The 23,041-nt window shown below is 45.3% G+C and overlaps 1 protein-coding gene across 2 annotated transcripts in view; it reads left to right on the forward strand.

The window, feature by feature from the left end:
• The window catches only part of PIK3C2G (phosphatidylinositol-4-phosphate 3-kinase catalytic subunit type 2 gamma), a 367,222-nt gene that overhangs the window by 221,912 nt on the left and 122,269 nt on the right, over positions 1 to 23,041 (forward strand). For both annotated transcript variants that reach the window (XM_063446623.1, XM_063446622.1), the window contains exons 12-13: positions 11,239 to 11,358; positions 20,636 to 20,767. In XM_063446623.1, the coding sequence (XP_063302693.1) occupies positions 11,239 to 11,358; positions 20,636 to 20,767 (252 nt within the window). The remainder of the gene's footprint in view (positions 1 to 11,238; positions 11,359 to 20,635; positions 20,768 to 23,041) is intronic.

A 23,041-nucleotide genomic window follows, 5' to 3' on the forward strand; every position in this document is an offset into this window, starting at 1 on the left:
CCGAACAAAGTTACCGAACAGATGGCCACCCAGGATAGAAGTGTGCTGCTGTTTAACCTCTTGATCCCAATTAGAACGTTGTGGTTAACCGCAGACACTTCTCAATTAAACCGAAGTCAGGGTGGTCGTCGTTCGTATGTCGACCACGAGGCAGCGGCCATTTTAAAACTCACGAAGACACAGCAGTGTTCGGCTCTGATTTCATGGAACTAAAAACGGACACTCTTTCTGCCGAACACCGCTGAAACAACGGGTCGCATGGCTGTCTCGACGAACACATAAGAATACCGGCTGTTCGGGAGTTTTTACCGCATATGAAAGTACTTAACCCAGGTAGCCTTCCCATGGAGTCAATCGCATACCGAAAGACTGTAAGAACGTTGACTCCATGGCGATTGAACTATACGTATGGGATCTGAGCGCTATTCGTCAATAATATGCACTCAGATCCAGGCTATCTGGGGATATGTGATACGAATGCAAAATATTCGGTTATTATAAAGTTATATATTTTCATGTACTTTCTACTTTTGTGTTTAAAATGGCAATGTGCCTTTGTCCTGGAGATAATTGAATTACTTCTCCAATTATCTCCAGGGCAGAGGGGAGGGAAACTGTCAGGATCGGGACAGGGATCCAACACGCAGAGTACAAACAGGTACAGGATACGTATACCGGACCTTAGAATGGCCGGACTAACGTACAGAGAATATAGAGAATAGTCAAAGACAAGCCGAGGTCGAGGGAACGAGAAGACAGGTAAGCGAGGAACAAGCCGGGTCAAGGGTAACAGAGATAAACAGAGAAAGTCAAACAAGCCGGGTCAGAACCAAAGGGATAACAGAAATACAGGAGCACTGTGTGACTAGGCAGACTAGAACCACGACAGGGCAATGAGCAAATGGGAGAAGCAAGTCTAAATACCCTGGCTCGGAAGGGTAGACACGCCTCCGACGAGTCCTGATTAGTCTCTGATGGATTGAGTGACAGGTCGTTCCGGGTTGGCGTCATGACGTTGGTTTCCGGACGTCATGCTAGAAAAGGAAGTGAGTCCCTCGCGGCCGGCGTTTACGTGACCGGATGGACCGCGAGGAACAGAGGAAACAGCCCGTCCGGACGGATGAACGTCTAAGTCTCTACCTCTCTCGGAGGTAGAGACTTCAGGTACCCTGACAGAAACATATTGCATTGTGGGAAAAGTCTGTGACTGTATGTCTGAAATGTACATTTGTCGTACTGTACACAGTCTCCCATTTGGTCCCTTAAGAGAGTGTCCACCAAGTGGGAGACCTGCATAAATATGGGCGGGTAGCCCACAGTAAAGCCAGATCTTGCTTGACCCTCAATACGGAGCTTCTGTCTTGTTTGTGGGGAGGGAGAATAACTATTGGAACGGCGTTTTCGTTATTTCTAGTGGCGAAAGGAGTTCGGCTGATTGGATGATCGGGAGCTGCCGCGTTCATCTATTTACCGTTCGGGAGTTTGACGGTCGGCTATACGGAAACTGCATTTCTGGAGAAAGGGGATTATTCACTAAACGGCAGCTTCATCTATTTGGCGGTGAGTGTCGTAACAACCCCCTTCAGGGCGGTCTACGAAGGGCTAGGACAACCATCCACAGAGCGGTATTCGTACAACGATCTAACCATTTCTCGCTCCAGGGATTTTAGAGCCAGGTCCCGTTCGCCTATTAACCGACAGAAAACATGTCCGCCATCTCGTGTTCGGGACAAAGAAACACGAAAAGGACTTTGTATGCAAAAAGACTGGCTATACCGTTCGTGAGGTCTGAGCGCTATTCGCCTATCTGTTGCGCTCAGACCTGAGTTATCTAATGAATGGTTGAATGTAAGATGTGCCTACTATAATGTTATTAATATGTATTTTTATGCAGTTTTTACCTTGTCGAATAACACGTGGGATTCTGGGCACTTGGAGATAATTGAATTGCCATAATCGCTGGAATCATTATCTCCAAGCTGGGCGGTGACCATTTCAAACGATACATTGTACTGGTCAAATGTTTGGTCAAATGTTTGTATTGTCACTGTATCCCATCAGGTCCATGGGGGGCTGTCCCTGGACCTGGGGTTTTGCATAGGGTTTTGCATAAATAGCGATGTCCATGTGCCATTAAAACCAGTTCGTGTTTGACCCTCAAATCGCAGCCTCAACTCGTTTTGTTGGAACCAGGGTATCCTAGCTATACTAGAGCTAGTGGGATTGTTATTTATTTGTAGCATTCTTGTGGTATGCTGAACGGAATGGCGCTTATCTCTCGTGAATGGAACCTTGGGGAACACCACACATGACAGGGAGAGGTAGGGAGACGCTGTCAGAAATGGACATATATTGTGACGATCCGATAAATACGATCAAAACCAGGTTAGCGGACAATCACCAATACCTGAGTTTTTTAGTTTGTGCTGTAGAATTTCATGGTCTACTGTGCAAAATCAAGGAAAATAGCTCCAGTTAGGTCTCTGTTACGGTTGCCTCCAGGCTAGCTGAAAGTTGGTCCATAGAAATGATGCTCCTAGCACTCACCAAAGGACCATCAGCACCGTAGACTCCACGAACCGCCGCTGCTGGGTTGGGATCTCGCCGTCTGCTATCCACCCTGAACCTATGACCAGGCTCCAGGTTCCAGTGGGTGAACCTCTTCCTTCTGTAGAGCGAAGCAGGATGAGGAACAAGAGCTCTTACAAGAGCTCAGTAGCTAAGGGATTATGTAGAGCATAGCAATCCCTGTAGTTATTATAGCTGTCCCCTCCAAACACGAGTAAAAACTGCAAGTTGAGGGTCAAGTAGATCTGTTTAAAAAGCATGAAAGGACTTTCTTTTATGCAGGTTTTTCCACAAGGTTACCACCCACATGGTCTTGTGGAACAGCCAATGAAACACATTATAATACAGTCAAACAATCCCAGTCAAGGCACACAAACCCTCCCCTCTGGATATACATCCATACAAATTACATATTCTGAATCAGCATATTCCATATACAAACATGCTCAAAAATCATACAATTCCCTCCAGTGGTTTAAAAGTTAGGTGGAAGTCCTATTTGACCGACACAGAAAAATTACTAAGTCTTATTCGAATGCACGTATAACATGGCGTTCGAATCATCGAACGCACTTCGATTTCAGTCGAAGTGTTGAAGTTCCAGAGAAGGTAAGGGTCAGCGGTGTTAATGCCATCTTGTAGCCGATTTCAGTTCCATGACTTTGATGGCACACACCGCTGACTGCGTTCGACTAAACAAAGATGGTAACCGCCACGTGTTCGACTGTACGAACGGCGGCCACCCAGCTGTCGGAAATTAACCTGCGGTTAACCACCAGCCTGAGAGGTAAATAGGCTGCACACTTCCACTTGTGTGTGGTCCGCCTGTTCGGTAATTGGTTCGGTAAGCCCCATTTACCGAACCATATGGGAAAAGACACGAACACAGTATTAACACAGTCTGGGGACACAGTATTAAAGGGGCATTGTCACAAAAAGTCTCAATATGCCCATATACAGTTTTTAAAGGGCCATACACCCCAGGGCCATAATCATGAGGAAGGAGGCTGGCAATCAGGCTTCCCATAAGCCAGGGGAACAGGGTAGATTGTCACATGAAAAAACAGTGACAGAAGGCAGTTTGTCACAGTCTCCTTGTTCCATGCCAGTTTGGATATAATTGGAAACTTTTAAGAGGGCAGTTGTAGTGGAGTAATTTGGGCGAATACCCGATTGATCAGGTGTCATATAGTTAGATTTTTGGCAATACTCACATAGTTGCGTATGGACGCATTTTTATAACATTTTTGACAATACTGGGAGAAATGATATTGGGCGATAGTTAGAAACCAAAGTAGTGTCACCACTTTTATGGATAGGCACTACTCTCCGAGTCTTCCATAATTTGGGTATGCGACAAAACCCCTATTTTGCTTTCCCCAGAGCCATTCTCCTCCTCAGTTCAGGAATCTGTTTAACCCCTTAAGGATCAAGTACGTATCAGGTACGTCCAACAGAAACGGTCCTAGGGGAATTAGAGCACTGGAAAAATAACACAAAAAAATGACTATTCAAAAGTTTGACAAAGACTGGTGGTAGAATTAGTGCATGGAAAGTGTTAAAATACCACCATTTTGGTAGGGGGGAAAAAGTGACTATAGCTCCGTTAGGAGCAGGTAAGGCACGGGTCCCTAAGAGAGTGCGGGCAGGCACGTTCGAATACTAATGCCTCCCCTGGTTGGCGTTCATCTATACAAACCGGCAGCCACCCATGGGAGCATTCGTTAATGACTTCCCTTGTGGTTTCAGAACATTCTAATAAGTGTTTTAAATGGGAACTCAGGGTGATCCCTGTTCGGGAGACGAACGGGTTCCGTTCATATGAGCTCTCCCGAACGGGGAACAGGCAAAATACACAAAATATATATAACAGATAAGTGGGGAAAAACAGAATACTAGGAGAAATACACAGGTAAGCGGTGGGCATGGTACTTTGTGTCACCATATCCCAGATAAACCCCAACTTCCCCAGATAACCAACCTAGCCCAGGAGACCAGGTGAATAAACAACAAGTCAGTCAAACCAACAAACAACAAGGGGAAGGAGAAACTGGGAGGGAAATATTCGCCTCCTGTCATTAATAAATTAAGATTATAGTTACACTAAAGCTAGTATAATCTACAATTTTATAGCATGACAGGAGGCTTCATATTTGCTGTTTTAACGCTCGGACAGCAAAGACCAGAGTGTAGCGAAAGCCACTTCGCCACTGTGTTTTGGAGGGGGCTGCTTGCCCGCCTCTTACCGTGTGACTACGGTCCCTGGGCGATTTGGCCCTTTATGCACGGTATTTGGGCATACTGTGTTTTATCGTGCGGCTACTGGCCCTTTAAGCACAGTGAATGGACTTTTATTGTACTGTGCTGGCCTTTTAAAAACAGTGTATGGACATACTGAAACTTTTTGGACACTTCCTCTTCCCCTCCCCCGGATCCATTGTTCTCCAGCAGGGTGTTGTCCCAGGGACAAGGAAAAGCCATGCTTGCAAGTGAAAACAAAGGACTTCGACCTAACCGTTAAACCCCTGAACCTATTCAAGTGAATTTTGGATATGTTTGTCCCCAAGTTATACTGGTTAAAATAATATAAGTTTTATGTATGTACGATGTTAACTCACAAAGTTATAAAAATGTATAAAAAGTGTAACTTTTCAGCTTGGAGATAATTGAGTAGATACAGTAATTGACTCAATTATCTCCTAAGCAGAGGGGAGGAATATGCTGGGTGTGTCTCTATTGTCCCATTGTGTCTGATTGGCTGCTGTACTTGCATTGTATGTGTTGTAATGTGTTTATTGGTTGTTCTGCAAAACCCTGTGAGCAGTACTAGGTTTTGTGGATTGTGAATAAAAAGGGCTGCAAGCTAGCAGCCAGAGAGTTCTATTTTTACCCTCAACTTGAGTCCTGTCTCTTATTGGGGGAATCTGCTACAAGGGATTGCTATGCTAGGCATATTCCCTTGCTATAATCACTGAGCTCTTGTAAGAGCTTGTTCCTGCTTCGTTCTGAAGGGAGATAGCTGCAGCCTGCGGTGCTTATGGTGTCTGGTGGAGTGCTTGGAGTCCTCTGGAAGCGCTAGGAGCATCTTTCAACGGAGGTACCCAGTCGGGGTGCCAGGCGATCCGTTACATTGGTGGCAAGCGGTGGGATGGCGTCCTAGTGCGAGGAGAAGCAGCTCAGAGACACCGGTAACTTGTGGAGTTGTGCAGCGTCCCTATCTTCAGCAACATAATGGAACCAGCAGTGGCTACAGCAAGCATGGCGTATAGCTACTCCGTACTAGAGTTTGGCACGATGGTAGGGTTGCGCCTGAAGTTTTACGGACCCAATCCAGAGGAGAAATACGTGCGGTTTGTGTGGGACATGGTGACCCGGAACCTACAACACAGGGCGTTGAGGGAAGGCCAGTGGGCACGTTGGGAGAAACTCCAGCCACAGGTAGAGTGGGACGAGGAAGAAACCGAGGTGGCCGGTGGAGATGGGACCGAGGTCTCTCTACCGGCCCTACAGGGATGCTGGGCACCCGGCCCAGATCCCCAGCGGCAGTATGTTTTACAGGGAGGGGAGACAGTCGGTCTCACTCCCCAGCGGCAGAATGTGTTATTGGAGGAAGAGACAACCGGTCTCCCTCCCCAACAGCAACCAGAGGTACCCGAGGTAGAGGACCTCATAGACTGGTCCTGGGAGGACCCCCTGCAGGCAGGTGGAGATGGGACCGAGATCTCTCCACCGGCCCTACAGGGATGCTGGGCAACCGGCCCAGATCCCCAACTAGAGTTGGAGTTACAGAAAGTGGAGAGCATTGACCTCCCCCAGCAGCAGCCAGAGTACCAGGGGGAGGTAAGTGATATTTCTCCTCCCCTGTCAACTCCTTTGTTCCCTGACCCCCCAGCAGAAGAGCTGGCAACTGGGCAGAGCGCCGCTGGCCTCTGTCCTCCCTTGTTTCCTTCCCCTGAGCCTGACTTTCTACAGGCTGCCTCAGCGGAAGAGCTGGCAACTGGGCAGAGCGCCGCTGGCCTCTGTCCTTCCTTTTTTCCTTACCCTGAGACTACCCCAGCTCTGACCCCGGAGCAGAGCACATCGGGCATCTGGCCCCCAAATACTCACAGCCATTTGCCCAGCAAGGCCGAGGGTGCCACAGTTTCACCCCACAACTTGGGACCTACAGGCCAGTATGACTTATTGTTGGGGGGCTATTCTGTGAATTCTTTATTGTGGGGGGGCTACACTGCTAAATTTGTTTTGTGGGTTAGACCCTCTGTGAACTATGTACCGTGGGTGGGCCATTCTGTGAATTCTTTATTGTGGGTGGGCTACTCTGCTAATTTTGTTTTATGGGTGGGCTGCCCGACTAATCTAGGTACTGACCGGCAGAAGGTCAGGTACCTGGTTAGTCTACCCCCGAATGGGAAGATATGTAGCGAAAGCCACTTCGCCACTGTGTTTTGGAGGGGGCTGCTTGCCCGCCTCTTACCGTGTGACTACGGTCCCTGGGCGATTTGGCCCTTTATGCACGGTATTTGGGCATACTGTGTTTTATCGTGCGGCTACTGGCCCTTTAAGCACAGTGAATGGACTTTTATTGTACTGTGCTGGCCTTTTAAAAACAGTGTATGGACATACTGAAACTTTTTGGACACTTCCTCTTCCCCTCCCCCGGATCCATTGTTCTCCAGCAGGGTGTTGTCCCAGGGACAAGGAAAAGCCATGCTTGCAAGTGAAAACAAAGGACTTCGACCTAACCGTTAAACCCCTGAACCTATTCAAGTGAATTTTGGATATGTTTGTCCCCAAGTTATACTGGTTAAAATAATATAAGTTTTATGTATGTACGATGTTAACTCACAAAGTTATAAAAATGTATAAAAAGTGTAACTTTTCAGCTTGGAGATAATTGAGTAGATACAGTAATTGACTCAATTATCTCCTAAGCAGAGGGGAGGAATATGCTGGGTGTGTCTCTATTGTCCCATTGTGTCTGATTGGCTGCTGTACTTGCATTGTATGTGTTGTAATGTGTTTATTGGTTGTTCTGCAAAACCCTGTGAGCAGTACTAGGTTTTGTGGATTGTGAATAAAAAGGGCTGCAAGCTAGCAGCCAGAGAGTTCTATTTTTACCCTCAACTTGAGTCCTGTCTCTTATTGGGGGAATCTGCTACAAGGGATTGCTATGCTAGGCATATTCCCTTGCTATAATCACTGAGCTCTTGTAAGAGCTTGTTCCTGCTTCGTTCTGAAGGGAGATAGCTGCAGCCTGCGGTGCTTATGGTGTCTGGTGGAGTGCTTGGAGTCCTCTGGAAGCGCTAGGAGCATCTTTCAACGGAGGTACCCAGTCGGGGTGCCAGGCGATCCGTTACACAGAGATACACGATCTTCCGTACCAACCTAAACTCTGCGAAGATAGCTCCTCGTAACCGGCAGGAAAGCATATGATGTCTTGGAGAAAAACGCCCGCCATGTCGGTACCTGAAGTCGCCGTGTTACTGACTGAAGTGAACCGAAAAAAACCTATACGCCCCGCCAATGTCAACCCCAACCAAGCGGTACATGAAGGGCGAGAAAAAGGGGAGAACCATTTAAACAAACGGTGACGTCAAACACCACCTAAAGGTGCTACCACAGTAAGAATATGACCCTCGGGTCCGACTAAATCCAGAGTCATTGAATGGGCAAAACCCGACAGAACCCACCATAGGAGCATGACAAAAATGAGTGTACCCCCTGGGGAGATAAATAACCGTCCTCAAGAATCATAAAAAAAGGAATTCTAAGCAGAGCGAGGCCCGCCGACAACAGTCGTACGCGCTACCTAATTTAAATAATATGGCAGTCCCCGGTAATAAAGTGACCGAACAATACCCGAACCCTGTAAAAGCGGTAGCAAAATTAGGAGATCCGTACCAGACCCAACTACGTCAGGGTCGCCATGCAGACCAAAGTCTTACAATCCCCAAGATCAAATGACCAAGGGCCAGGGAATCCAGAAACTAGGTTCGACTCTGCCGAAGCGGAGATCATAATTCCAAAGTACCAGCAGGCACCTGTAGAAAGGTCCTGAGACCAAACAAACGGAGGAGACTCGTCCGCGTCTCTGTGTTGAACACTCCTGGAGGGAAGCGTCCATCGCTGAGCAAACGGGTCCGTCATCCAGCAGAACTGGTCGGGGCCTGATGGGTCCTCCTCCGTGGACTAAAGTCTTGACGCCCGGTCCTCCCAGAGAAAACTATTCCATACATACGACAACTCGGGCAGAGGAGAGGTCCCCGGTAGCCTAACCTGCCAGCCATATGGGGCACAAAGCGAGGACAGCCTGCGGGTGCAATGCGCTCAAGTCATAGCTGAGTTCCAGTCAAAGCTACAGCACGTGTCTGCCATCGACGAAACTAATGCGGTAAGTCTGGTAACGGGCCGGCCACGCGTCGCAGGGAAGTGGATGCTCGGGGCCGCCGCACTATATGGGAAGGTAACGCCCTCCACCCATGCCGCGGGAGCAGTTATACCTTGAAACGGAAGTGTGGGTCGGGTGGGGGGTGAAAGCAGAGGATCTCTTTCCGGCGGCCGCAAAACAGACGAAAAGTGGAGGGGGCAAAGCCACCCAGAAAAGGTAGAGGGAGGGAGGGAAAAAAGGAAACCCCTCCAAACCCGAGAAAAAAAACGATCCCCAGACAGGGGGCCCAAAACAGGAAAATGCAGAAAAGTCATAAGAGAAAATGCATCCCTACAGCAAAAAAGTAGGGACAGAAAAATAAATTAAACATAACGGCAGTAGGAAGGTAAACACATTCTAAACAAATAAATCCCTGCAGCCATAAGGTGGTAGATGCAGAAAACAGAGTCAATCAATCAATCAAGCAATCACTACAGCACTAAGCTGGTAGGTGTAGAAAATACAGTATAGCTAAATCAATCAATCACTAGAGCACTAAGAAGGTAGATGCAAAAATACAGTATATCTAAATAAATCAATACAGTAATAAACATATGAATACAGTAAAATATCAACAACCACCCATATATAACAGGAGGCAGTGGTACTCTGACCTGTACTGACTGCAGAGCAGCAAAGTAAGAGGAAGTAGTTGGTTGGGAGGAGCCTTTTATAGATTCCTGATTTTTTTGTCTCTGGTGTTTTTATCTCTATGTCAATGTGCTGCTGTGGAGTTCTAGTAAAGAGAGACTTAAGCAAATATGAAGCCTCCTGTCAGCTATAAATTTATTAATACCGTTTATAAGAAGTTATGCAGTTCAAATTCTGCATTGTCCATATGGGTATAAAGTTCTCAGGTGATATACCCAGTTTATCTCATTTTTACCTAAAATCTTTTATATACTTTGCCACCCCTCCATTGTAATTTGCCTTTTACCTTTCCGAATTTGGGATTATTATCATGAATCTGTGATTTTTCTAATCTTTGTTCTGCCAATCTAATTCTCAAACATCGTCATGCCCACGTATTGGAGGCCACAAGGCACTCCCGTAGGTAGATCACATTCTTGGTATTACCTGTAATTGGATATTTAATTATACATTTTCTGATTTTGATTGGATATGGACTTGGTTATTTTATTCCTGGTGGAATCTGTGCACTTTTTACATTTATAAAAACCAGTATACTGTAATTGCATGGAGTGTTTTGTGTGTTATTGCATTCCTTTGTAGTTATTTGTTACATTTTAAAACGTTTAAGATATTACCCTGAAGGAGGATGTGACAATGCTTTTAATTTTTTTGCTTTTATTGTTATTGTCAAAAATAAAAGGAAGCCGTGGTGTATCATTGGTTGCTTTAGTTTTATATGTTAAAAGATTAGTTCTGTCTTGTTTCACCTTTTCTAAATGTTCAAAATTTTCTTTGATAGTTTTTATCTAAAAAATGTTGATTTTTTTTTAATTTATGATTGGTCATTACAGTCTTGCAACAGGGAACAATTTCTTCTATGCCTTAAAAACAACATTAGTATGCACTTTTTTTTTTTTTTTTTAAATGTGTGTTGATTTTTGTTATTTTTAATAAAAACCTGGAAGTCCAAAAAAAATATTACATTTATCATATTCTGAGGTGGTGTTGTTGGTGTTATGATGTTCTAAAAAAAAAGTAGTCCAGTTCCAAATAAAAAGCAGATCATCAATGTATCAGTAGTAGAAGGCCAGGCTCAGGCTCCACGCATGCTCACCGCATATGGCAGTAGACTAGTAGTCTCAGTCTGCTATAAACGGGTTAGCAATGCTTGAAGCAAACTTGGTCCCCATAGCTGTTCCCTGCTTCTGTAGGTAAAAAGAGTCTAAAAACAAAAAAATAATTGCTATGTAAAATTAGGTTGATCCTGTCAATTATAAAATCAATTTGTTGTGGAGGGATAACTTTATCTTGGTGGAGTATGTTAAAAACTGCTTGGCAACCTTCTTTTTGTGGGATGATGATATATAATGACTTAACATCGCACATAACTAGTATATAATTAGGGTACCAGGGGATATTGTCAAGAGCTTGGATAAGGGACATAGAGTCTTTTTGGTAGGATATACTTTTTTTTTTTTTAGCCCAGTATAATGTAAATGGAGAAGTTTTAGAAAAAGAGAGCGAAGTGAAGCAGTTTATTGGTTTTTTTTTGTGTGTGCTATGTCAAACACTATGCCTTTAATATGTTATTAAAACATTCTCTCCTTCAGTAATGTCTATTTCCTTTCCTGTTCGGTGATTTATGCTGGAAGAAAAATCTGTCCTGAAACAAGAACGCAAAATAAAAGTGTCACCAAATCGCTATTTTCTTTGGTCATTTGGGATGAAGTGTAAGTCGTTGCTGTAAATAATTCAGATTTAAATTTAAACAAAAATTCCTGCATAGAACAAGAGAATGGAGAAATGTATGTCTGATATACCAGAGAGAAGCCTGGAATTGGCTCAGTATAGCCCAGTACAGCTCAGTATAGCCCAGTAGAACCCAGATTAATTCAGTATAACCCATATACATATTTTATAGTATACATTTTGTTATTTTCTACACATTGTGTTACTATATATATATATATATATATATATATATATATATACATATATTGTGTTACTCTCTATACATTGTGTTTCTCTCTATACTTTTGTATACATTGTTTTGTAGCAGAGTGAACGTTGTTATACTCTTTTTCATTCTCTTTGTTCGGCTGTCCGTACCCTCCCATTCGTGTACCAAACCCCATCTTTTCGTGTTTCCCCTGTGTGTCGTTGTCTCTCGAACGTGGGCAGCGGTACATGGTCATCGATGACCTTGAACTAATTTCGGCTAGTGACTGGGTGTTTATTGTATTTATTTATTTTGTTTCTTCTTCAGCTTAATAAAGGTTTATACCATGTACATGTAATTTTACTTTAGGAGGTATTTTGTATGTGAGTGAGTTTCACCCACATACTCTCGCTATTTTCATTAATGTTCTGGGATTTTGCCCCTTAATACCTCCTGTAACCTTCTTTGAGGCATTGGTGCTGGCTAGTCCATGACAATAACCTCTTCATCCCTTTTACTCTACTCTGCGAACACCCCGCTAATACCGAACAAGGGGAACATGTGTATGCTAGCAGCCAGGGGGAGCTTTTGTCGGTGTTCGTTTGAGAACTCCCGAAAGAAGACCTGTCGAAGCATAAATTTCTCTGGAACTGTTTTGGGGCTTCACCTAGTAGCCGACCGGTCCAAACTTCACTCAAATGGCATTTCTAAAGCACCGAACGGATCTGAGTGATATTTTGTCAAAGTGGGCGCTCAGATCCCAGCTATTCGGTTATAAATATTGTATATTTTCTGTACTTTGGAGATAATTTAATTCAAGCATTGTACTTACTCAATTATCTCCCAGACACAGAGGAGGAGTCTGCGAACTGTTGATTTGTCCCTTGTCCCCACTCTGGTCCACCAGGGGGAAACCCCTGGAATATGATTTAAGAAGCTCCTTGCATGGGGAGTTGCATAAAAGCCAACTGTGGCTGAATAAAAGTCAGTTAACTCCCAGAACTGTGTGTCGTCCAGTTACTGGGGGGATTGTGTCTTGGATACTTATTGCTTTCTTAGCTACAAGGATTCTACAGCGGAGATAATAATGCTGAATATTGGAGCTCCGCTACATGTTTCATTCTATACATTGTGTTTCACTCTATACATTCTGTTACTCTATATACATTGTGTTTGTGACTTCTAATTCCCTTCCTTCAGCCGTTCAGGAACCCTTACAACAAACAGGCATCCATTTTCCCCCCCACCCAGTAACTAGGTGAGACACAGTTCTGAAGGTAAAAACACTGACAATGCATTATTGGTACACACACAGCTTTTATGCACAGACCCCTGCAGTGGGTCTCCACTGTTTCAATACACTTTCCTTTGTCCCAGGCAGGGGTTCCTTTGTCCCAGGCAAGGGTTACAGCTAAATATCTACAGCTCTGGGAGACACCAACAGGACACAGTTACAAACCCCCATTCTCTTCCTGGGGTGCAGACCCCTCTAAGTGGAGAACACTTAGAGGGGTCTGCACCCCAGGAAGGGAATGGGGTATGTGATGGTTTGAATAGGTATCACCGTCAAGCCTTCTCTTATTCCCATAAAACAATATCGCCAATAATCCACAGGGTAAAATATCGCTGGTGTCGCATAATAATCCACACATGAGCCAAAGCTTAATGTTGGAACAAGATTGATTTAATGGAAGCAACAGGCATTCAATTTATACAGCATCAAACTCCTCCTCTGAGCCAGTGAGATAATTGAGTTTTGGAAACATACTAAACTCAATTATCAGCTGGTCAGAAAAAGTTAACAATTTCATTTTACAGAAATATACTTTCTACATATAAAAACCACACAAAAACCATATCCCTGGGTAGCTGAGCTTGATGGGAGTACCATAACAAAAATGAGGTGGTCTCCTTCACAGGGTACACACATGAAACATACATCTCTGGATAGCCCCGGGTCTTAACTAGGATCTCTGCAAATAGCCGGGCTATCGGACGTGCAGAGCCCGAGAAACCATCATACAAAGTCTGGGCTCGAGGCTCTGTACATCCACGAAAATAGTTCCACAACGCTTGGTTTAGTCCTGTGAATTCAAACTTTGCGCCAAAACCAGCAACAGCCAATCAGCTGAAAGGCGCAAAACCAATTTGCACCAAACCGTTTGAATGGGCGCTCCTTCTCGGATTGGTCGCCAGCGCCCTACAGCGGCCAATCAGCGCTCACTTGTGCCAACCCATCAGGAGAATGGCGCAAACCCAGTTTGAATGGGAGCTCCTTCTCCCAATTGGTAGGCACGGACTTCCAGGCGGCCAGCGGACTCTGGAGCTGTGAAGTCGACTGACAGCCCCAGGGTCTCCGCTAGGGCTCGTGCCTCTCTCCGGTGACTGCCTCTACTTAGGCCTTGCAGCTCCCGGGTAGGGGAGTAGTGATTACAACTCTGTTAGGAGCAGATAGGGTGATCTGAACCACCAGTACCCCAACAGTGCCTCCACCAACCTCAGGGACCTGTTTGTGGAGTCCCGGTGTGAAGACACTGCAAGGGAAATGTATCCTTTCCTGCCGCAGGAATACACAGGGTTCTCCCCATTCGAGCTACTCTTTGGGAGGTGGGTGAGGGGGCCCTTAGACCTTATCTGGGAACACTGGGAGGGGAATACTAGCCAGGATGGGACCACCATCGTTCCATATGTTCCGGGACCGTCTGGAGGAGTTGACTTGGTCTGTTTTAGAGAACCTCCAGGCAGCACAGAACCACCAGCGAACCTGGTATGATTGAGGTGCCAGGGACTTTAGCTTTCAGGTAGGGCAGAAAGTTTTCATTTTAAAACCTGTCCGGAATGACAAGCTGCAGGTATACAAAGTGGTGGAGCAAAAATGTGCGACACCACTTATGTGGTCGGCCCTTGCTCTGGAGCGGGAGGGCAACGCATGTTCCACGTGAACATGCTGAAGCCCTACTATGAGTGTGCAGAGGAGGTAGCAGTGATCTGTGCCCCTGATTCTGAGGACTTCGACAACCTCCCCTACCCGACCTCCTAGGGGACAGGGTCAAACAGGTGAGATAGAGGAGATCAAGTTGCAGGAGTGTTCTCAGGTATGGCAGCTAGAGGAGAAGAAAGCCACCTTCTCCAACGTACCCGGGTACACCCATTTGGACACTCACCGGGTAGAGACACCAGGTCAATTCCAACTACGCCAACCCCCTTACCAAATCCCAGAATTAGTATGGGATAGTATGCAAAAGGAAATCCAAGAGATGCTCCAACTGGGGGTTATTGAGCCCTCTGACAGCCCCTGGACCTCCCCAGTGGTCCTCGTGCTGAAACAGGACAGTAACACCTATTTTTGCGTGGACTACCGGAGGTTGAATGCCAAGATTGTGTCAGATACCTATCCGATGCCTAGGATAGATGAACTTAGACCGGATGGCTAGGGGCCAATACCTCACTACAATTGATCTTTGTAAGGGGTATTGGCAGATCCCCTTAGTCCCCGAAGCCATCCCTAAGTCGGCGTTTGTCACCTCATTCGGCCTGTACCAATTTCGTGTCATGTCGTTTGGGATGAAGAATGCTCCGGATACTTTACAGCGGATGGTGGACCAGCTCCTGGATGGGTTCCAAGACTATGCCTGCGCATATCTCAACGATATTGCAATCTTCAGTGATACCTGACAGTAGCACTTGGCCCATATAGGAGTGGTCCTAGATAGGATTAGGGAAGTGGGCTTAACCCTAGTAAGTGCAATATAGGTCAACTCGGTCACCGAGTGGGATGCAGGCAACAGAAGCCCGATCCTGCTAATATTGAGGCAGTGGATAACCCCCAGAGCCAAGATACGGGTGCTAGCTTTTCTTGGGATGTCAGGGTACTATAGAAAGTGTGCCCTAGCCAAACCCCTAACCGACCTTATCCGTAAAAACCTTCCTTGCCAAGTAATCTGGGCCCCGGAGTGTGAAGGGCATTTCAGTAGTTGAAACAAGCTCTTGTAAATGCCCCTGTCTTAGCAGCCCCCAATCCAACTAAAAGCTTTCTCGTCCATACAGACGCTTCTATGTTTGGATTGGAAACAGTACAGAGCCAAGTCGTGCCCGATGGCGGAGAACATCCCATGGCTTACATCAGTCGCAAGCTGTTACCTCGAGACGTAAGCTACGCCGCCATAAAAAAGAAATGCCTGGCTGTGGTGTGAGCCCTTAAAAAGTTGCAACCCTATCTGTACGGACAACCCTTCTCTTTGCTCACAGATCACAATCTGTTTGTCTGGCTGAACCGGGTGGTGGGGGACAACGCCAGGAGTTTCACTGCAGCCTTTTGACTACATTACCGTCCCAGGAAACAAAACGGAAACGCTGATGGTTTGTCCAGATAGAACTTGAAAAATTATCCATGAGCACCCGTGGACATCCCCATGCCGCACTGTTAAGGATTAGTGATGTCGCGAACATAAAATTTTCCGTTCGCGAACAGCGAACGCGAACTTCCGCAAATGTTCGCGAACGGGCGAACCGCCATAGACTTCAATAGGCAGGCGAATTTTAAAACCCACAGGGACTCTTTCTGGCCACAATAGTGATGGAAAAGTTGTTTCAAGGGGACTAACACCTGGACTGTGGCATGCCGGAGGGGAATCCATGGCAAAACTCCCATGGAAAATGACATTGTGGATGATGAGTCTGGTTTTAATCCATAAAGGGCATAAATCACCTAACATTCCTAAATTGTTTGGAATAACGTGCTTTAAAACATAAGGTATGATGTTGTATCGATCAGGTAGTGTAAGGGTTACACCCGCTTCACAGTCACAGACCAAACTCCCCATTTAATGCACCGCAAACAACCACAAACAGTCCATTTGCACAACCACAAACTCCTCATTTGCACAAGGTTGGATACCAAGCTAGCCATGTCCCGTTCCTTGTCCTCACTGATGTCATTGAAGGTCTCTTCCTCCACCCAGCCACGTACAACACCAAGGGTCCCCGAAAGGTGACAACAAGCCCCCTGTATTTTTTTTTTAATGTACACTACTGTTACACCAGATATGAGTTGCACTGGTGTGACACTGTGCCCTGGCAGGCCCTGAAACGCACACGTGTGAAGGAAACTGACTGCTATTATATTACAGTCAAAAAAGCTTTTGTTTTTTTAAATGCAAGCTATTGTGACACCAGATATGAGTGGTGGCACTGGGCAAGTGGGCACAGTATACGCTGTGAGCCTGACACACATGCTGGCAGGCAGGCAACTGCAATTAGATTACACAGAAAAAAAAACAAAAAAGCAGACGTTCTAGCCCTAAAAAGGGCTTTTTGGGGTGCTGTCCTTACAGCAGAGATCAGATGAGTCCTTCAGGACTGTAGTGGACACTGAATACACTAGCCTAGCTATCGATTTCCCTATCAAATCAGCAGCAGCTACACTGTCCCTCCTCTCACTAAGAATGCAGCTTCCGGGGGGGCGGGGCCTAGCTGTCATGGAGGAAAGATGCACTTTGTGTGAGCTCCCTCAATATCTCACTTTAAGCAGCTATCAACAAGCGAATTTCACCCCAGAAGGGGATGACCCAGCAATGTTGCTCCTACCTGACCGACCCGACATGCTTAATAGCGGTCAGCAACTCGACAGAGTCTTACTTACCTCCGCGTGGCAAGTGTGGCCTGGTGCTCACCGGGCGGGAGAGGCGGCCGATCTCCCGATCCTGGGATGCCCAGGAGCAGCTACTTCCCGGCAGGAGCTCCGTTACCCCCCCTCGGACCGGTGGGGGTTATCCCAGTCCACCCCTGAGAGGCTGTCTGGAGCTAATGGACGCACAGAGCACAGCCGCCCAGGCTGACATACTCGTCTGCGACTCTCCCAATATGGCGGCAGCCGCGTGTCCTCCTGGTACCAGCAAAGCAATGCAGGATATTGAGTCTAAGCTGGACAGACTCTTTAATCAATTTTGGAAGCAAATAACAAGCAGGAAGCCCCAACAAGCTCCACCACAGACCCAACAAGCTCCACCACAGCTAAATAACAGCAGTCCCCATTAAAATCCACCAACGCAAAAGGCGTCAAAGACGGGACCGGAGGCACAAACAGAAATGCAGAGCCTGCCCCACGTCAAGCACTCACTTCCACCTTAAGCCACCACAATTCCGCACCGGACGTGAAGCACCACCGGGACAGATCCGACCACCCGACAAAACAAGCTCCCACCACCTCAAGCCGCGAACCTGGCACTCAGCCAGAGACTTGCCTTTGTTGTTCCAGGTATCAGGGACTCCCAGGGTCTGCACCTGGTGCCCAGAAGGGATCGGATGAGCACAAGCAGTAAACAGCAGCCTGCCAAGCATGTCCCACTATAGCCGATCCTCCACACCATGCCTTTGATCACATGAACTGCTCTCTGCACATTAACTAATCGTAAAGTAGCAAGCGTTTAAACATGTCATTATTTCACCTCCTAAAGAGTTTATTGTCGTAGTTCCTTACATGCCTTTTCCTTGACCGTTCATGTATTATGTTATTCACTAGTCTCATCTCATGGGGCGACTCACACTTAATTTATAACTAGTGGTGGAGCTGCTGATATAAATACACAGTTGATAACGTGCAACAGAGGCAGCTCTAGACGGCTGAGGGTGGTAAGGCTGAGGGTGGTGGGGAGGGTGGTGAGGCTGAGGGTGGTAGGGAGGGTGGTGAGGCTGAGGGTGGTAGGGAGGGTGAGGAGGCTGAGGGTGGTGGGGAGGCTGAGGGTGGTGGGGAGGGTGGTGAGGCTGGCTGAGGGTGGTAGGTAGGGTGATAGGGAGGCTGAGTGTGGTGGGGGGTGAGAGAGCCTACCTTTAGTCCCTGGTGGTCCAGTGGGCTCCCTGGTGGTCCGGTGGCCACAGCTCCCGGTCTGCAGCTCCGCAGAGCTGCAGACCATGTAATCTCGCGAGACCATCAGAGCATTGCCGTGGTAACCCGCGGCAACGCTCTGATTGGCCGGTTTTCGCGAGACACATGGTCTGCAGCTCTGCTCATTGCAGCCAGGAGGGGCCTCACACCGGGCATACCGGGCAAGCCGCCGGGCCCCCTCCTGGTGTCAGGTCCTCGGTCAGTGACCGAAGACCTGATACAGTCTGCCCACAGGCGGTTTAGGCGGCCGCGAGGCCCCAGCGGCCGCCTAATCTGACTAATTAGAGAGCCGCCTCTGACGTGCAAGCTACACCCTAAACAGGACAGCCATCTTTCACAACAATGTACTGCTATATACTCATACCCTCAGTGCAACTAGCCATGATATATGCACGTTCAGCCTAGCATGCTCAAATATAACACACTTCTGTCTAAAAAAAAAAAAAAATGAATAAAAAAAAGAATGCAGCTTCAGAATTAATCTAAATTGTATGCTGTCTAGGAGGTGGGAAGGTCTGGGAGGGAGGGTCTGCTGCTGATTGGCTGGAATGTGTCTGCTGACTGAGGTACAGGGTAAAAGTTTACTAAATGATGACGAATAGGGGCGGACCGAACATCGCATATGTTCGCCATCCGTGGCGAACGCGAACAAGCTATGTTTGCCAGGAACTATTCACCGGTGAACCGTTCGGGACATCACTATTAAGGATCAGACTGTGTATGCCGGCTTGTGGTTATGGGTGAGCAGTGTAGCGGAATAGACCCTTACCAGCTACGTTTGTTCCCTTATTTGGCTGTCCATACTCCCCTTTTACAGTACTGTATATTTTTCCCTGTTATTTCAAGTGGTTCCTCTTTTGTCATTTGGGAGACTTCATATGAACAAGGTCCATTCATCTCTAGAACAAGGACCACCTTTGTTCCCCATTAGAACATTGACACCAGTCCCCTAAGTGTGAAAACCACAAGTGAAACAGTTAATGAGTGCTTCCGCTTGGTGGCCACCATTTTACGTGGCAGAGAGGATGGTTGCCATCTTGTCTCCTGAACGAGGGCAGCGGTACTTGGTCGTCGAGTACCTGGAACTCTTTTTGCGAACACATGTAAACTTTCGATCGCTGCCCGTTCCTGTTCCTAACCACCTACACGAACGGCGTTTGGAAAATTTGTATTACCGGACAGGGGAAGCATTTGTATCCTGAAAACTGGAGATTCCTTTGTATGGTTTTCTCACAGGAGCCTCATGAACGGAGACCAGCCAGGACACCTATTTCTCTGGAACTATTTTGGGCTAGCGCCTAGTGTCTGGCCGGTCAAAACTTCATCACGATGGAATTCCTGTTCCTGTGCTATCGGGGAATGTACTTTTTGTGGGTTTCCCATGTATGGTCAGGGTACTTTTGGGGTACAGAATATTTTGTGGATTTTCTGTGCCTGAAAGCTAATTAAATTAGAGGAGTTTAGTCAGGCAATTATTTCCCAGGCACTGAGGATCTTGCGATTGAATCCCCTGTATTTTCTGCTTGTGAAACCCTTTGCATGGAACTGGGCATAAAAGCCGTGTATGTGTCAATAAAATTCAGTTATTCCCCCAGAGCTGTGTCGGCCAGTTGCTGGGGGGGAGGTGGGAGATTCTTGGATTATTATACTGTGCCTGACTGTTCCATTAGATTATTTTACTTGTTCCTGACTGTACGTTGGTGTAACCAGCGGAGGAGAGTCCTTGCTAGGACTAAGGCTTCTATACATTGCGCTACACTCTATACATTGCGCTACACTCTATACATTGCGCTACACTCTATACATTGCGCTACACTCTATACATTGCGCTACACTCTATACATTGCGCTACACTCTATACATTGCGCTACTCTCTATACTATAGAATCCGTTGGGTGAATAGGGATAACGGTGTGCAGTCACTAATTCCCTGCTCTGTCGGTTCCCCAATTCGCTCAGACAGGCTGTTCCCAAGGTCATTTACAAAGTGATCTCTACACAGAAAACATGAATACTACAAAATAAAGATCATTTTTCTTTGATCTAAGAAACTGCTTATTGATATAAATTTATTAACACTGAGCTAGCAGTCCAATTGTATATCGTGGGGTATTGTGTCTGTGGATTGTACAATTCTCTGAATTCTAAACACTAGACATTGATAAACCTCTTAATTCTCTTACAGAATATCCTTCCCCTTCACCCTGCATTCCCTGCCATACGAATCAATGCTGATCCTGAAGCTTTGGGGCGTGAAAGAAGCGTCGGCCAACGGCTCATTTTTGGCGTGGACTTGCCTCCCCCTTTATTCCAGGCAGTGAGTTTGTTTGCTCTACTAATTATCTCTCAATGAAGAATAAATGGTCCCGGGCTAAATGATGAGTTTAAAACAGAAATAAGTGGAGCTTAAGGTTTACCTTAATAAACAGTAATATGATAACGGTGGACAAGGTAAAATTGCAATGATCTGCAAATTACAAACAAGCAAATCTAAGTGCAGATGATTATTACAGAAATAAATAGAAATGAATAATAACTGGGTAACTCACAAACAGAGCCAATAATACACTTGGCTCAAATGGTTAGCGCCTCTGGATCTTCTAAGGTAGATCCAACACCCTCTTTTTGTCTCCTCTCGATCTCCTCCTCGTTAACTCAGTAAGCAGGGATGCAAAGGGAAAAACTCCAATTGAAGGTATAAACAAAAATTTATTTGAATAATCAATAAAAGATAAAAGAATAAAAAAAATCGATATAATAATTCATGTAAAATCAGTCCAAAACGCGTTTCGCCAGTAACTGGCTTCCTCAGTTGGTATGATGGTCGCTGTACTTTCTTGTTCTTTTATATACTCTAATTGCGAAATTGCCGGCATCTGCCGAACCGGAAATGAGCTGTGTGGAACGCATAAGTGATAGGCTGGAACGCACGTACACGCTGACGTGCGTGGGTTGATCATGTGGTCCGGCTGTTTTCCTTCCATTATTATTCGTGGAACTCAACAAATGCGTTCCACTGCCAACGATCCTCAGTATCGGCTGTCTCACTTACTTCCCCTTCGTGGAACGCAATACCTGCGTTCCACATCCGGATTGCATATTTATCGGCAGAGAGTCCTTGAAAATAATGTCCATTGGGTCTCAATAGACCCAGATAAAAGGGATAAAACGGAAAGAAAAAATAGAAAAAATAGACATCAAATTATCACAAATGGGGATATTACATACTCAAAATATCTATATTTTCCGAGTATTAACACTAATAATGTGCTCTTACAATTATACATAAAGGTAAAGGAGAAAGACACATAACATTTGGATAAAAAGAGATTCAGAGGGGTGGAGAAGCCTTAAAACACTTTCTCAAAGGGCTATAAAATAGCTTCCTCTTAATGGGAAACGGGGTGACAGTATAGAACATCTTAAAGAGGTATGAAATCAAGAGGAAAGGAAGACTTTCAATAGATGGAGAAAATTTATGGCAAGAAATGGCATAATTCGAAATCTGAATTTAATCCATGTGGAGCCATAGTATTAAAATTAAAAATAAAAGTCATTTCTTCAATGCCAATTTTTTTTATGAAATCTCCACCCCTCCAGTTATTTTTAACCAGTTTAAAAGCACAAAACTTAAGACCCTGTGGATTTTGATAGTGACAGTGCTTAAAGTGTTGAGAGACACTATGTGTTTCGACCCCTTTCTTGATATTTCTCACATGCTCAGAAATTCTGATATGGAGACATCTAATGGTCCTCCCTATATACATTTTGTTGCAAGGACAAATTAATAAGTAAATAACATTCTTGGAAAAACATGTTAGTTGGTCTCTTATTGCAAACTCTTTATTAGAGATTTCATTTATATTTTTTATGTGTCTTTTTTTATTTGCTGTTTCCCTACATGCAAGGCACGTACCGCACCCAAAAAAGCCTTTACTTTTCGTTAAAAAATTACCATTTCCATTTTGCTGTTGTTTTAAATTACTGTTTACTAAAAAATTCTTAATATTTTTACATCCCCTATGAACAATCTTAGGTCTCTCTGGTAATATTTCTTTGAGAATGGGATCATCTTGCAGTAGGTGCCAATATTTATTAATGGCAGACCGCACTCTTATTGTTGGCGGAGAAATTGCAGATAAAGGGAATACTAAATGTTTTATCTTCTATCCTTGTTTCTTTCTTTTTATAGGTTAATAAATCTTTTCGTTCTAATCTTTTTATTCCCTCTATACTTTTTTGGAGATCTTCCTCTTTGTACCCTTTTTCTAAAAATTGTTTCTTAATTATCTGAGTTTGTCCTAAAAAATCATCGTCTTTTGTGCAATTTCTTTTCAACCTCATGAACTGACTCTTAGGTGCATTCGTAAGCCACGGGGGATGATGACAACTGGTAAGGTCAATATATCCATTGCAGTCTACTTCCTTAAAATTATTTTTCGTAAAAATGTTTCCTTCCTCTATAAAAACAGTGGGATCTAAAAAATTAATTTCTTTTTTACTTATAGTGGAAGTAAGACTGATCCCCCAGTCATTACAATTTAGAAAGCTTAAAAAATTAGTCAAACTCAGATCATCTCCTTTCCAGATA

The sequence above is a fragment of the Pelobates fuscus genome, chromosome 3 (assembly GCF_036172605.1).
Source record: "Pelobates fuscus isolate aPelFus1 chromosome 3, aPelFus1.pri, whole genome shotgun sequence".
In the NCBI taxonomy this organism is placed as follows: Eukaryota; Metazoa; Chordata; class Amphibia; order Anura; family Pelobatidae; genus Pelobates; species Pelobates fuscus.